The 15,345-nt window shown below is 41.1% G+C and overlaps 1 protein-coding gene across 1 annotated transcript in view; it reads right to left on the bottom strand.

Annotated features, from left to right (window-relative positions):
• The window catches only part of LOC124620226 (facilitated trehalose transporter Tret1-like), a 125,155-nt gene that overhangs the window by 47,052 nt on the left and 62,758 nt on the right, over nt 1–15,345 (bottom strand). Inside the window, exon 2 of the mRNA XM_047146894.1 lies at nt 12,004–12,174. Within this exon, the coding sequence (XP_047002850.1) occupies nt 12,004–12,174 (171 nt within the window). The remainder of the gene's footprint in view (nt 1–12,003; nt 12,175–15,345) is intronic.

The raw sequence follows: 15,345 nt of genomic DNA, 5'->3' as shown, positions 1-15,345 counted from the left end.
TCTTTGGAACGTAAAGAGACAGGATGACAAACATATTACACACATTGGAGGTGGTAAATATCTAGGACAAATGTGGTACTTAACATCAGATAAATGAATGTAAATATTTTTTGGATGCCTATCTCTTTGTTCTATATTAATACTATTTATACTCCACTAGTTATTTTTACTTCGTTACCTTTTATTACAAGAACTAGTATCATCTCAAAAACCACTTTAGTATTGTTTGTGATTTTCCGGAGATACAGCCCACTGTACCACATCCTCGTAATTAAGTTCACACATCGGATTCATCTTTACCCTGTACCACTACCAGTTATTCCCTTTCCTGCTCCACACGAAAATAGAGCGAGTGAAAAAGAAGTCAATATGTCTCCATGTGAGCCCTAATTTCTCGCATCTTAACTTCATCGTCCTTACGCGCAACGTATGTTGGTGGGCGTAGAATCGTTCGGCAACCAGCTTCAAGTTCTCAATATTTAATGAACGGGACTGTCTTCATAGATTGCTCGGCAACTGTGTAAGTAAACAATCACAGGTCTACCCGGCTACGCGAAGTGCCAATCTCTCTGCGAAGCATAGATTCTATTAATCTGTTTATGCATTTCACTATAATTTGTAGTGTTCTGACGTCCCATTATACAACAGTATCTTCCATCTAGAGCTTCCTGGAACTCCCGACGTTACCCCTAGGCAATTAATGAGTATTATGAACTGTTTTTTTGCATAAGCGCGAAACTAATTTTACGTCTTACGATTTCTGTCTCGTAAGAACGGACGTGGACTCACAGTAGCCATCGGTTTTAGTGTCTGCAACTGAAATATCACTCAGTGAAGTTTCTCTTTAAGACACCGGACATAGTCCCCCATCTCGCTCAGTAGTAGGTGTGTTTCCCTGAGACGGAAAAATACCACCGGGCATTTCCACTGATGAAGCAGGTATTGGCCGCCCTATCCAGGTTCCGACAAGCTACATGGAAATATACTTCGGAGCTTTTAGTCGTTCAGTCGTTAGCGTACCACTTCGGTAAATTCGTTATCTCACCACCTATCACCGTGACGCCCACCCATGACTGTGCGGCAGAATACAGAACTGGAAGGAGGAGTGGGCCGAAAGGTGTGTTTCACAGTTAGAGAACGTCACTCCTCACAGTCTTTGATGATAAATTTCCAGAATGGCATCGAGCTAGAGCGCCTCCAACCAGAACACATCAGATAGGGAGCCACTTCCGGAAACCATGGTGTGGAGACGAAGCCTACAAAAAACTTTGCGCAACAGCTAAAGATGCATGATGCACACAGAAAACTACCGTGCGAAACCGTCCTTTCCCGACACTACAATGCATTTTCACGTAATCCTTCGGTCATCCAACGAACACATGTAGCTTTTTGTGATCTTTGGTGGGTCACATGGCCACCAGAAGTGTGTGACGTGATGGGGCGACGACTTGTTCCATCTCTTGACCAGCGTGACATCAGCATCAATGTCTGTGCTTTGCAGACCACCGTAACGTGTATGGCAGAGAGTACTTACTTCACAAGTAACGCGTTCTTCCTTGCTATACTATTCCACTCATGGGTGGTATGCAGAAATAAAAGAATGTTGGTACCCTTCAGTAAGAGCCCGAATGCCATTAATTTTAGTACCGTATCGTCTACCTGAGTCAATTTTAGACTTGACTTTATTTGGGAATGTGGTTGTCTTTAATTTTGTGTGTAAGGCTCCCGGCGATTCACAACGAGTTTATTTTCACTGAACGTCTCTTTACACTTTCACACTAACAGGCACGTTATAAGGCATGTATTTCGTGTTAACGGTGTCTTGCAGCCTGTGTAGAGTTATTGAAAGTCATTATTTATCTAAATATAGATAAGGGTGCTCCTTTTATTGTTTATTTTTATTTTCGCTGGACCGGAACTGCGTTCCTGCAGGGGGTAGACAATACATAATGCTATATGCTATGCGACGCCTTCACAAATTTGGGTTAAGTTGCCCAGTACTTAACGTACAATTTATTGTGCCTTATAGATTTTCTGTAACTTCTTCTTAAATTATACATTATTTTTTACTTGTTTTCAGCACGTCCTCGTTGTGTTACAAATGAGGCATCTTGCTTTACATTACTAACCATGTATTTAGTCGCCAATGATCTCGGTATTTCTGGTTCGTACATATTAATTTGTTAAACGATGTGTACATTCGCTTTGTTTAATTGCTTTGCTTGTTCCCATTACTGATAATAAAATATATAAAATACTGTCAGTATAAAAGTAAAATATAACCAGCATAAATTGACGAGACCTTTTGTAAGACGTGTATGAGTTTTTCGCCAATTTCTTGTTTCGTAGGTTCGTGCTAAAAACCAGTTAAAAATTGCAATACAGTTTCCAAAGAAGCTAAAGAAATTCTGTGATGGCACAAAGAATGACTATACATGAATACTGGACAAACTAAAACAAAATTTTGAAACTAACGCTTCACATAAAGTATTATGTAGTGCATAACTCATTGTGTATCTTTTGCAGAACCTCTGAGGATAAGCTTGAAACCCGATACTGGTCCTGCCAAAATAAAAATAAACAATAAAACGATCAGCGTTGTTTATGTATATACAAAGAAAGTCATTCATGAATCTCCTCCTTTGAATCTTTTCCATCTCTTCCGTTATTCCGACGTAGTACTAGGACACAATGTTCAACAATTGGCCGCGGAAGAATTTTGTAAGTGATCTCTTTCACGCGTTACTTAATTATACTTTCTTCGGATTCTTCTTCCAATAAATCGTAGTTTTGCACCCGACTAACCCGCAGTTGAATTTTTGTGTTCACTCCATCTTAAACCACTCTGGACGATAATTCTTTAATACTTGGAGGTTGTGTTAGTCAATCAAACTTACTTTCATCCTTCCGTTTATTTACGTGTTTCACATTTATTTGTGTTGAGGGCTAGCTTCCAAATCTTGCACCGTAGTGATCGCCTTTAAGTCTGCGTTTTGTAGCAACTATCTATGGGTGTCAGCTCGCTGAAAACGACTGCGTTGATCGTGTAATATTGAAAGGAGCTGCTGACTTAGGTCACTAACTTACCTGTGTAGACAGCCCGCCGAAAAAAGTTGAGCCCCCAGTATCGGAGGAGGAAACAAAAGAACACAATTGTTGCAGCGATTACAAAATGGAGACGATATCATAAAACCATTATATACAAATGGTACCACGATTGTGTTTCATGAAATGTAATACACCAGGACGCAGGATGCCTTTGGTGTACCGTTGTGCTGCCGGAGGCCACTGTGTCGCTACCTGCCGTGATCTGAAATCACATCCGATGGATCCTCACAGCATGACGCCAGAAGTAACGTCGCCATGCCTCTCCAGAATGTCGTAAGAATGGGCCATCTCCTGAGGTCGCCGCCATATTCTCCGGCGATCGTCATCCGGGGCACTGCAGAATCGCACTTCATCCCTGAGCATAATGCGACGCCAATAATCGCCAGTCCATGGTCGCACGTCACCACACCATTCCAGACGCAACCGTTTGTGTGTGTTGTTAACGGCAGCCTACGCGTGGGATGATAATTCACTAGAACGACTGCTGCTAGTCTCCGACCAACGGTGGGGGAGGATGCAGAGTGTTGCGGTGAATCCATTACTTGTTCTTGGCTGGCAGGCGCAGAAGTGAAGTGGTGCACAATATTGCGATCCTCCCTTACGATTGTCAGACGCAGCCGACCGGAACCTTGATGAGCAGTACGCTGGCCCTGAAGTTCTCACGCAATCCATTATGGGCAACTGTCATATCCAAATGCCCCGCAAACCTGGGAATTGCGCGTGTCTACCAGAAAGCCAAACTGAGACACACAATGAGAGTCTGGTGAAAGCGGCACTCGACTTTCGAGAAATACACATTTTTTTTAAAGTTCTCTGTATAGAATTTGAATAGTCCTCCAGAATTTTGTGAAGAAAACAATAGTACCCGTGAAATTTTAATCTTCTAAAAAGTAATTATTCGCCAATTTGCGAAAAAGAATAGGGTCACAGTTCTGAATCGCTCTACACGAAACCCTCATGACATTTATTTCTGCAGATAATAATTTTCTAAATAATTCTAATAATGAGGGACGCGTTTCCAATACTTGTGAAGTCGGCACTTAACTTTCGAGAAACATACAATTTTTTCAGAGTGCTTTATAAGTACGTACGCTATGGTTCTATCGCATTCTTTACAAATTTGAATAGTTCTGTAGAATTTCGCGATGAAGGAAACTTGTGATCATAATTGTGCATACCTGGAATAGCAGCGAAGTTGGCACCTCACTCTGGAGAAATATTCCCTTTTTTCAAACTTCTTGATAGATATGCTATAGTTCTCTGTGTAAAATTTGGATAGTTTGAAATTAATGACATCTCTTGCGCAGATAATAAGAGAGCATGCTGGAAGGTAATCCCACCGAATGTTTTATTCTGTTTTCTATATCCGTGAGGTATTACGTGTCTTGCATATTACTCGGTCAACTTTCCCACTTCGCCGACCCTATCCCGTGGAGAGATCCGAATGGTAGTCTGTAGCACAGTGGAGTGTAACATAATTATTTTGACTCGTCACAAACTCTCAGAAAATTGATAGCACGAATTCTAAGAGTTCGTCCACAAGTGGAGCCCCTCTGGTTCAGCATTACAATGCAAAATCAAACACGAGGGCCGCGATATCTGCTACAGTCAAACGCCTTGAGTTCACTGTCATCGATCATCCTCCACGCAATCCCGACTAGGCCTTTCCGATTTTTATATGTTTCCAAAACTGAAACAACACATACGAAGACTTCACTTTGATAGTGATAAAGAGGTGCAGGTAAACGAGTAGGTGAGTCAACAATGTTAAAGTTTCTGCAGTGACAGTATCAACAATCTAGTCTGTCGTACAAGGACTCTGTTCAGAAATAAATACGTAGACGTCTAGAATAAAGATATAGAATGTTAATATGAAGTTTTTTTTTTCTCAAGATAATACTTTAAGAGTTTTCACACAAAAAATTCGAATCTATTACTTTTCAGCACACTCCCGTAGTTTATGAGATAACTGCAGTAAAGAGGGACACATTTTCACGATATAAAAGAATAAATTCTTACAACAGTTCTGATCACACTTTTGGACAGCATCCCAAAAGTTCTACCTAAATGATCAGTTAAACTCTAACTAGAAAAGCTTTGTTCTCATGTAGTCCGACGGTATAACCCCAACTGTACAACTTACATAGTCTTTCCTTGTCTAATTTAATTGAGTTATTTAAAGTAGAATTACGGCAGAGGTAGATTTTGCAGCATTTTTAATGTTCATGGTCACTTATATTTAATTTGGAATGCGAAGCGTTTGTGAATTTGAATTGCTATGGCGATGCTGTGGTAAGAACGTACGGCGTTCTTTTAATTTATTTACTAGAGGCAGTGGAAACTTATTTTCAAATTTATAAGACTTACATGACCACACTCTACCTCCAAAATATTTTTTAAGCAGGAGGATATCTTGGAATCCTGTCACGAGAAAAGGTGAAGTTTTCGTTGACTTCCCTTAAACCTTAATCCCGAAGAAGTACGTAACAATCAGACAATAAAGAACACGTTAACTGACAAGGATACATGTTGCAAAAAAGCTTTTCTACAACTGGTGACAGTAATTCACAGGTTTGCTAGTCAAACAGACAGAAACAGGTTGACAACGGATATTTATTTCCGTACTAGGATGAATATATTGAGTGCATAGCTTCCATATACAGTGCACGCCGATGATCACTTCTCGCTTTCATCCGTAGTCGTTAAGCTGACCATTCCCAAACGCGTAGTCACTCTGAACAGTTAAATGGCTCGAACATAATGTTACAGCAGTTCTTTCATTTCTTGCTTTTAATTTCTCCCACGTGATTAGCATGTAAATAAGAATGATTACGGAAAGTCCTTTATACATTTTATGATACCGTATTATTTCTGTCTTTGGCTTCGTTATTTTATGATGTTGCATGGAGGTTACGAATTTAATCAGATTTCAGTGGCATGTGTATTCTTTCTGTTCTGATGTCACTTTCTTATTATTACTAACCAGCGGGTCATACACCTCAGACAATACACTCAACATTCAGCCATACAATTTTGACTTTGAAAGCATCTTTCTGCACAATAGTGATCGTGTTTTACCATATCTATAACTGTTTATTTGCGTGTGAACAGTGTGTATGATCTATAATTTTCTAAATTTCCCAAACGCCGTGTTCACTAACAGTGAATAAATCATTACATATCAGCACCACCTGGTTTTGAAAATACACACCAGACCCTTTACAATTAGCTCCAAGTAATATTTTTAATTAATATTATTAAAAAGTTAACGCATGAACATTCGTTACTCAGTGTTGTATGATTGTCTTGCAATGCAAAAATATTGTACATAGTAAATGAAAAGCACCAGTTTGCTTTTGTTCTACCGTATTAATGTTTATTGTGTTAACCGGCATTCGGCTTACAAGGCCACCTTCAGACATTTACTGCGTATTGTCACCAAAGAAGTTACAATGTTTGCAAACAACATTGGAAGAGAAGTAACACGTCTACACTGAAGCAGAAACATACAATAAGTAACATCTTTGACAGTGTGGTAGTAATGCAATGAAAAAGTAAAAAAAAATTGAACTGTAAATAAATAAAGTGGAGTAGACAGGAAAACTTAAACACAGAATGGGAACAGCATGCCTACATAACAGTTTCTATTAATAAGTGTAGGCATGTGGTTGTTATTTTGTGTTAAAGTAGACAGGAAAACTTTAACAGAAAATAGGAATAGCGTGCCTACATAACAGTTTCTGTTAATAAATTTAGGCATGTTGTTCCTAGGAACAGCATGCCTACTTAACAGTTTCTATTTATAAATGTAGGCATGCTGTTCCAATTTTGTGTTAAAGTTTCCCTGCCTACTCCACTTTATTTATTTACAGTTCAATTTTTTACTTTTTCGTTGCATTACCACCATGCTGTCAAAGATGTTGCTTACCGTATGTTTCTACTTCAGTCTAGACGTGTTACTTCTCTTCCAATGTTTTTTGCAAACATTGTACTTTCTTTGGTGACAATAGTCGGTAAAAGTCTGAAGATGGCTTTGTAAGCCGAAAACCGGTTAACACAATAAAAATTAATACTGTAGAACAAAGGCAAACTTTTTCGTTGTTTTGTTGCTTTTACTATAGTTAATGTAACTGCGCAATGCGCTTCCTTTTGGGTGCTCGACATGTTAACATTGTAAAATCGCGTTGTCAACTGACAATTTTTGTCAGTGTTACTGATAGTGTGATGTTGCTTCAACATATTGAGGGTTTGACAAACTGGAATTGTCCATAAGTATTGAACGTGTCCAGGCCCCTTTCAATCCCATCGAGCAGGTATAGGATGCGTTGGGAAGACGTCCACGTGCACCAGCAACCGTCGAGCAATCGTCAATCGTGCTGGTAGAGGAATGAAACGTCCTACGACAAGAGCTCTGTACCAACTCTGTGCCCGGCGTGAAAGGACCATGCATAGTATGCACTGCCGTCCGTGCTGGTCACATGCCCTACTAATATCCATGACCCACCTTTTGTAAAACTAGGGGACAATCATACCTCGCCGTGAGTTCAGCGGAATTATTGTCTTTGAAAGCTGAGTGGTCAGCGTGACGGATTGCCGTCCTACGGGCCCGGGCTCGATTCCTGGTTGGGTCGGAGATTTTCTCCGCTCAGGCACTGGGTGTTGTGTTGTCTTCATCATCATTTCATCCCCATCCGACGCGCAGGTCGCCCAATGTGGCGTAGAATGTAAAAAGACCTGCACCAAGGTGGCCGGACCTGCCCCGCAAGGGGCCTCCGGGCCAATGACGCCAAACGCTCATTTCCATTTCCATTGTCTTTGAATAAAAGTGTCGTTTCTGTTCGTCTCCTTGCGTGTTTCTTTCAGTTACCTTCTACACAACGTTCTAATAGTCCTTCCCTTGTATGGCCCAAGTTTCATCAAGCTATATTACCTGACAGTAGCACATCGTACAAAACTTACTTTAGTCCTTAAGTGTTGCTCGCTGATGTAGTTTGTCTGTTGCATAACTGCTACGTTCTACATCCGTGTGAACTGACATACTATACTCAAGAATTGTTCTCCATGTACAATGTTCTACGCCACATGCTTCGTTCCGTTACCTAATTAACCATTCCCTGATACCGCAATATGTGTCCCACCAATCTGCCACTTCTTCTGATCAAACTCTTATAACAAAGCTCTTTTATCACCGGCATAATTCAACTTCTCTCCGTTAGCTTATGTACCAGCCAAATCTTCAGCATTTTTCTATAGATTCACATCGCAAAAGCTTTTTTTCGCTTACTGTCTGTATTGTTTATAGATAAAGTTTCGCTTTCATATTAAGTTTTATTTCCAATTTTTATGTTACAAACGACGTCGAACCCACCAAAATTAAATACATAATTTTGACCGAATTTTTATAGCAAGAAAAAAATTCTTAGACTTGTATTACAAGAAAAAAAGAATAAGAACGTACTGTTTCGATTACAGTTTTCTCAGCTGATAGGGTTTCAATTGTCTGTTAATCCGTTTCCTAGGCTACTGACATTATCTTTCTTATTAGGTCTACAAGATGATAATACACTTTTCCGTTAAAGAACAAGAAACTGAGATTATAGTATTAAGTGTATTCCCACGGTGCTCGTAAAGTTTGCAGTCATGGTGTTATGTCGATGTTGTGCTTCGATTTAGGGTTTAAAAGATGTGGTAACTTAGAGAGATGCCAGGCACATTGCAGAGTGGACTTTTCATGTGGGTACATAACTTTTTAAGATGTAATTTAAGACAGTGTTGTTGTTATTGTCTAATTGACTGTTTTACATATTTGTTTATTGTATAGGGATGATGAGTTTATTTATGTAACGTCAATGTAGCTAATGGAGGGTAAAAATGACAACAGTAACAGATGAGTAAATTATTTTCCAAGCAATGTAACTACGACGATTATGTGTGTCCTCATTAGCAATGTATACCTTCAGCGTAAACCTTTTGCGAGAAAGAAAATATAAAGAAAGTTGAAAAATACCTTTTATTACGGAACTGTGGAAATTGATTGAGTTGAAAAGAAACAAAAAATGGAGGCACATATTCTATCATGTTGTATAGTTTTGGGACACAAATTGTCTGTGTCAGTCGTTTTTAGTAACTGACACCTGATTTATCGTACCATATTTAGTCACTGAAACTCAAATAAATAAAAGTGTAGTACACATTAAGCTAGTCAATAAAATAACAGCTATAAGTAGATTTTTTGTAATAATTGCGGTTGCAAAAGAGTTCAAGACAAAATGTCATTGATAGTGAATGAGTAATTTTTTATAAATATAATTTCACTGTTCTTAAACAACACAAGATTAAAATGTTTGTAAATAACTACGAAAAATGTAATTATATAAGAATAATATTCTTATTTTTATTGCTTTTCTTAAAACGTATTCTTCGCATTGAAAAGTTCAGTACTTTTAGTGTGATTACAAAATTCAGTAGTATAAGTACGTGTTCGTCTTCTTTTTGTTGTGTGATTATGAAGTGAAAGTACTTTTTGAGTTATGATTATTATGGCATTCAGAAAAGTGTAATAAATTTTTATATATTCAAGAGAACATGAGGCGTCACTAGTTATAAATTGAGACTTGTCTTCATATCGCGGAAATCACTAAAATGATTCTACATTTCACACAAAATGCTCATCTCAGTTAACACATAATAACGCGACTTCGAGAATGCGAACAGTTCACCAAAATGAGAAACGGGTGATTTAATTAGATAGATAAATATGGTATTTTGATCTTATAAACGTGGCGAATAGATTGAATGATTAGCTAACAGTTTATTTGCTGTTTTAGTCATAGTTGTCCTGGAACAGCGACGCTATACAGGGTGAAAAGTATCTAAACCGACAAACTCTGGGACGTTGTAGGGGACATCAAAACAAATAATTTTCCCTAATGTCATTTTTCCCTATGAGAAGTACTTAAATCGCTAGAGGAAGATTTCTTTGGCGCCAAATTAATTAAACCAACAAACCCTTTTCCATTTTTTTATGACCAAGAGACAACACATTAACACAACCCAATTTCAGTTACAGTAGTTTTCCAAAAATGCCTCCATTGACACGTAAACAAAGGTTACACCGTCGGATCATGTTCTGTCTGACACGGGCAAAAACCCCAGGAGTACACTGAATTGTTCCTGCTGTTGCTGCTGCTGCTACTATCCGGGCAACCAGATCCTCTCCTGATGCAACAAGAGTTGCGTAAACAAGGTTGCGCATCTCTCTTCACAAAAAAGTCCAGAGGGGACATGTCTGGGGATCGAACAGGCCGTGGTACAGGACCACCTCTGCCAATCCACGTTTCTGGGAACCGTCGCTCCAGGAATCGACGCACACGACGACTGAAATGTGCCGGCGTCCCGTCAAGTTGGAACCGCATACGTCGCCTTGTAGGGAGCGGGACGTCTTCCAGCAATTCTGGCAATGCTCTGGCGAGAGCCTTGTAGGGAGCGGGACGTCTTCCAGCAATTCTGGCAATGCTCTGGCGAGAAAATTGTAGTAGTGCCTGCCATTTAATGGCCTAGAAACGGCCCAATTAAACAGTCTCCAACAAAACCGACCCTCACATTAACGACGAACCGCACTTGATGAGGGCTAGTAACTGTGGCATGTGGGCTATCCTCACTCCAAACATGCGAATTGTGCGTGTTGGCGACTCCATCACGCCCGAACGTTGCTTCATCGGTAAACAACACAGAGGATGGAAATGTAGGGTGCATTTCACTCTGTTCCAGGTACCACTGTGAAAACTGTGCTCTGGGTGGATAATCAACTGGTTCCAGGTTGTGGACACGTTGTATGTGAAATGGACGTAACAATTGCTCTCGAAGGACTGTTCTTACATTCGTCTGATTCGTCCCCATATTACGCGCAATTGGACGAGTGCTGATTGAAGGATCCCGCTCCACATGCTGCAAGACAGCTTCCTCAAATCGCAGCGTTCTTACCGTGCAACGGCGTCCCTGTCCAGGCAATCTGCAAAATGACCCGGTCTCACGCAGACGTTGATACACAGCAGCAAAGGTCGTATGATGCGGGATACGGCGATTAGGATATTGTTGTTGATAAACCCGCTGTGCAGCTCGGCCGTTTGTGGTGCGCTACGTAGTATGTACTAACCATATCAGTGTACTCACTCCAGGTGTATCGCTCCATTAATAAACAGAGACAATGCACTTCTGTCTGGAACCGCGCGACTGCTACGGTCGCAGGTTCGAATCCTGCCTAGGGCATGGATGTGTGTGATGTCCTTAGGTTAGTTAGGTTTAAGTAGTTCTAAGTTCTACGGGACTAATGACCTTAGAAGTTAAGTCCCATAGTGCTCAGAGCCATTTGAACCATTTTGAACAATGCACTACTACACTGGTGGACAGCAGTTGCCTACAACTGAAGAGCGTAATACGGCCTCTACCGGTTTAAATAATCCTCATAGGAAAAAATGACATTAGGAAGAAATATTTGTTTTGATGTCCCCTACAACCTCCCAGAGTTTGTCGGTTTAAATACTTTTCACCCTGTATGTACTAAGCACCAGAGGCTACTAATGGCTCTGAGCACTATGGGACTCAACTGCTGTGGTCATAAGTCCCCTAGAACTTAGAACTACTGAAACCTAACTAACCTAAGGACAGCACACAACACCCGGCCCTGACCCCGCCGGGAATCGAACCCGGGAACCCGGGCGTGGGAAGCGAGAACGCTACCGCACGACCACGAGATGTGGGCAGGCTACTAATCTCGCTGATCAGTAGCATGTACCCCGTAATTAAGATTCAAAAATTAGTTGTATCTTTTGCAATGTCAGTCCCATCAGGAAATAGAGATTAAGTAGGTGTCTCGCGGTTTCGGTGTGCACTCACCGACGAAGGCGGCAGCGCACTGCGGCAGAAGCTTCGCGTCGGCTGCTTTACCGGCCATGTTAGGTGGGCCGTGAGCTCGAGGAAACAGCAGACGGTGCACAGCAGCTGCGGAGGGCGACTCGTCGAGATAGCTGAAGGCACGCAGTGCGGCCGCGCGTCGCGGCTCCGTCCCTTATAACGGCGAGTCTCTTACGATAAAGCGCAGACAGACAAGGCCCCCACACAGCCCCCGGCGCCGCCGCTGTCGGCCTTCGGACACGTGTCGCGTCGCGCAGCCTCGGTACGGGATCAGCGCTACGATGTCTACGGTGGCTCTCTTTGCGGGATGGGAAGCGTGCAGACGTAAACACCACGCTACTCGAACCGTGATCGAGGGTAATACGATCACCGTCGAGGCTCCGGTTACGTCTTTTGCGTTTGTTGACATTTCGTCTACAGTCAGATCCGCAGCTCATCTGTTCGAGTTTGGCTCTGAGACTTCGATATCTTGAATTCGTAAAGATCTACAGGGTTATTACAAATGATTGAAGCGATTTCACAGCTCTACAATAACTTTATTATTTGAGATATTTTCACAATGCTTTGCACACACATACGAAAACTCAAAAAGTTTTTTTAGGCATTCACAAATGTTCGATATGTGCCCCTTTAGTGATTCGGCAGACATCAAGCCGATAATCAATTTCCTCCCACACTCGGCGCAGCATGTCCCCATCAATGAGTTCGAAAGCATTGTTGATGCGAGCTCGCAGTTCTGGCACGTTTCTTGGTAGAAAAGGTTTAAACACTGAATCTTTCACATAACCCCACAAAAAGAAATCGCATGGGGTTAAGTCGGGAGAGCGTGGAAGCCATGACATGAATTTCTGATCATGATCTCCACCACGACCGATCCATCGGTTTTCCAATCTCCTGTTTAAGAAATGCCGAACATCATGATGGAAGTGCGGTGGAGCACCATCCTGTTGAAAGATGAAGTCGGTCTCCAGTTGTGGCATGAGCCAATTTTCCAGCATGTCCAGATACATGTGTCCTGTAACGTTTTTTTCGCAGAAGAAAAAGGGGCCGTAAACTTTAAACCGTGAGATTGCACAAAACACGTTAACTTTTGGTGAATTGCGAATTTGCTGCACGAATGCGTGAGGATTCTCTACCGCCCAGATTCGCACATTGTTTCTGTTCACTTCACCATTAAGAAAAACTGTTGCTTCATCACTGAAAACAAGTTTCGCACTGAACGCATCCTCTTCCATGAGCTGTTGCAACCGCGCTGAAAATTCAAAGCGTTTGGCTTTGTCATCGGGTGTCTGGGCTTGTAGCAATTGTAAACGGTGAGGCTTCTGCTTTAGCCTATTCCGTAAGATTTTCCAAACCGTCGGCTGTGGTACGTTTAGCTCCCTGCTTGCTTTATTCGCCGACTTCCGCGGGCTACGCGTGAAACTTGCCTGCACGCGTTCAACCGTTTCTTCGCTCACTGCAGGCCGACCCGTTGACTTCCCCTTACAGAGGCATCCAGAAGCTTTAAACTGCGCATACCATCGCCGAATGTAGTTAGCAGTTGGTGGATCTTTGTTGAACGTCGTCCTGAAGTGTCGTTGCACTGTTATGACTGACTGATGTGAGTGCATTTCAAGCACGACATAAGCTTCCTCGGCTCCTGTCGCCATTATGTCTCACTGCTCTCTCGAGCGGTCTGGCGGCAGAAATCTGAAGTGCGGCTTCAGCCGAACAAAACTTTATGAGTTTTTCTACGTATCTGTAGTGTGTCGTGACCATATGTCAATGAATGGAGCTACAGTGAATTTATGAAATCGCTTCAATCATTTGTAATAGCCGTGTATATTCTAGTCCCCGGTCAGGAATTTGAAGCCTGTAAATGGAGGAGGAAGCTTGAAGGTCATCAGAGAGAGACAGAGGACGTCGAAAGGGTAAAGACTCAGTCGCAGGCGCTGAATGTGGCCTCTAACATAACAGCTAAGACGTTCCATAATGATGTTGCCAACCACATGGACAAAAATATTAGAATTTGATCAAGGAAGGGAAGAATGTTGATTAGAGCTGGATATAGCCCAGCGGTGCATTTGCAAGTGGTGAACGAAATTATTCTCTGGTTTCGCAGATACTGAGATAGTTTCTAGTTCTTTGTGAATGAAGTTGTAAGTAGGCTGTTTAGATTTTTATGTTGGCAACGCCACGTAGCGCTCTGTACGAAAATCACTGACTGTGCTGTGTGCAGTCTGTGGCAGGTTGGCATTGTTGGAATATTCGCTATTGTAGCGTTGTGCAGTTAGAGGTGAGCCGCCAGCAGTGGTTGATGTGGAGAGAGAGATGCCAGAGTTTTGAGAGGTTTCAATAAGCGGACGTGTGTCCGCCAGAAAAAGGAAATTTGTAAAGATGGATATCATGAATTGATAGATATATGTATGATGATTTTTGAACATTATTAAGGTAAATACATAGTTTGTTTTCCATCAAAATCTTTCATTTGCTAACAGTAGTTAGTGCCTTCAGTAGTTAGAATCTTTTATTTAGCTGGCAGTATTGGCGCTCGCTGTATTGCAGTAGTTCGAGTAACGAAGATTTTTGTGAAGTAAATAGTTCATGAAAGGTATAGGTTATTGTTAGTCATGGCCATTCTTTTGTAGGGATTATTGAAAGTCAGATTGCGTTGCGCTAAAAATATTGTGTGTCAGTTTATTGATGATCAAACTAAGGAAAGAGAGAAATGTCTGAGTACGTTCAGTTTTACTCAGCTGTCTCTGTATCAAATAACGTAGAAGTTTACCGGCACAGCAATTTATAATTTTTTCAAGTGGACGTTTCAAAGTTTATATTAAGAGTCCTTGAGGAAGAAGTTAGTGACTCATTGAGTATTATAATTTTTTCAAGTGGACGTTTCAAAGTCTATATTAAGAGTCCTTGAGGAAGAAGTTAGTGACTCATTGTGTATTAGCATAGAAGGAATTCCCTCATCACAGTTCTGCTATACAGCCCCTATTATGCAGTTACAAACAAATTAAAATCATGTAGTGGTACTTGAAGTAGAGCATAAATCGGATGGGGCCTCATTTGTGAAGTTCTTGGATATTAAGAATGATAATAAACTACGAGAACGTGCTGAAAAGTAATGCCTCAGAATTTTTCTTGGGAAGACTATTAAAACTTTTAAGATAAAACATGCTTTAGTAACATTCAACATCTTTATTCTTGATGTCTACATATTTCTTACTCAATGTAGTCACCCTAGTGACGAGCATATTTCAGCCAACGAGAAACCAGTTTCTGAAGTTAAAATCTTCTGTGTTATTAGGCCGCGTCATGTTTCTTCTAAAATTTTCGAGA

The sequence above is a fragment of the Schistocerca americana genome, chromosome 6, assembly GCF_021461395.2.
Source record: "Schistocerca americana isolate TAMUIC-IGC-003095 chromosome 6, iqSchAmer2.1, whole genome shotgun sequence".
Lineage (NCBI taxonomy): Eukaryota > Metazoa > Arthropoda > Insecta > Orthoptera > Acrididae > Schistocerca > Schistocerca americana.
The sequence above is the reverse complement of the archived record's forward strand: the minus strand, read 5'-3'. Positions and strand labels throughout refer to the sequence as shown.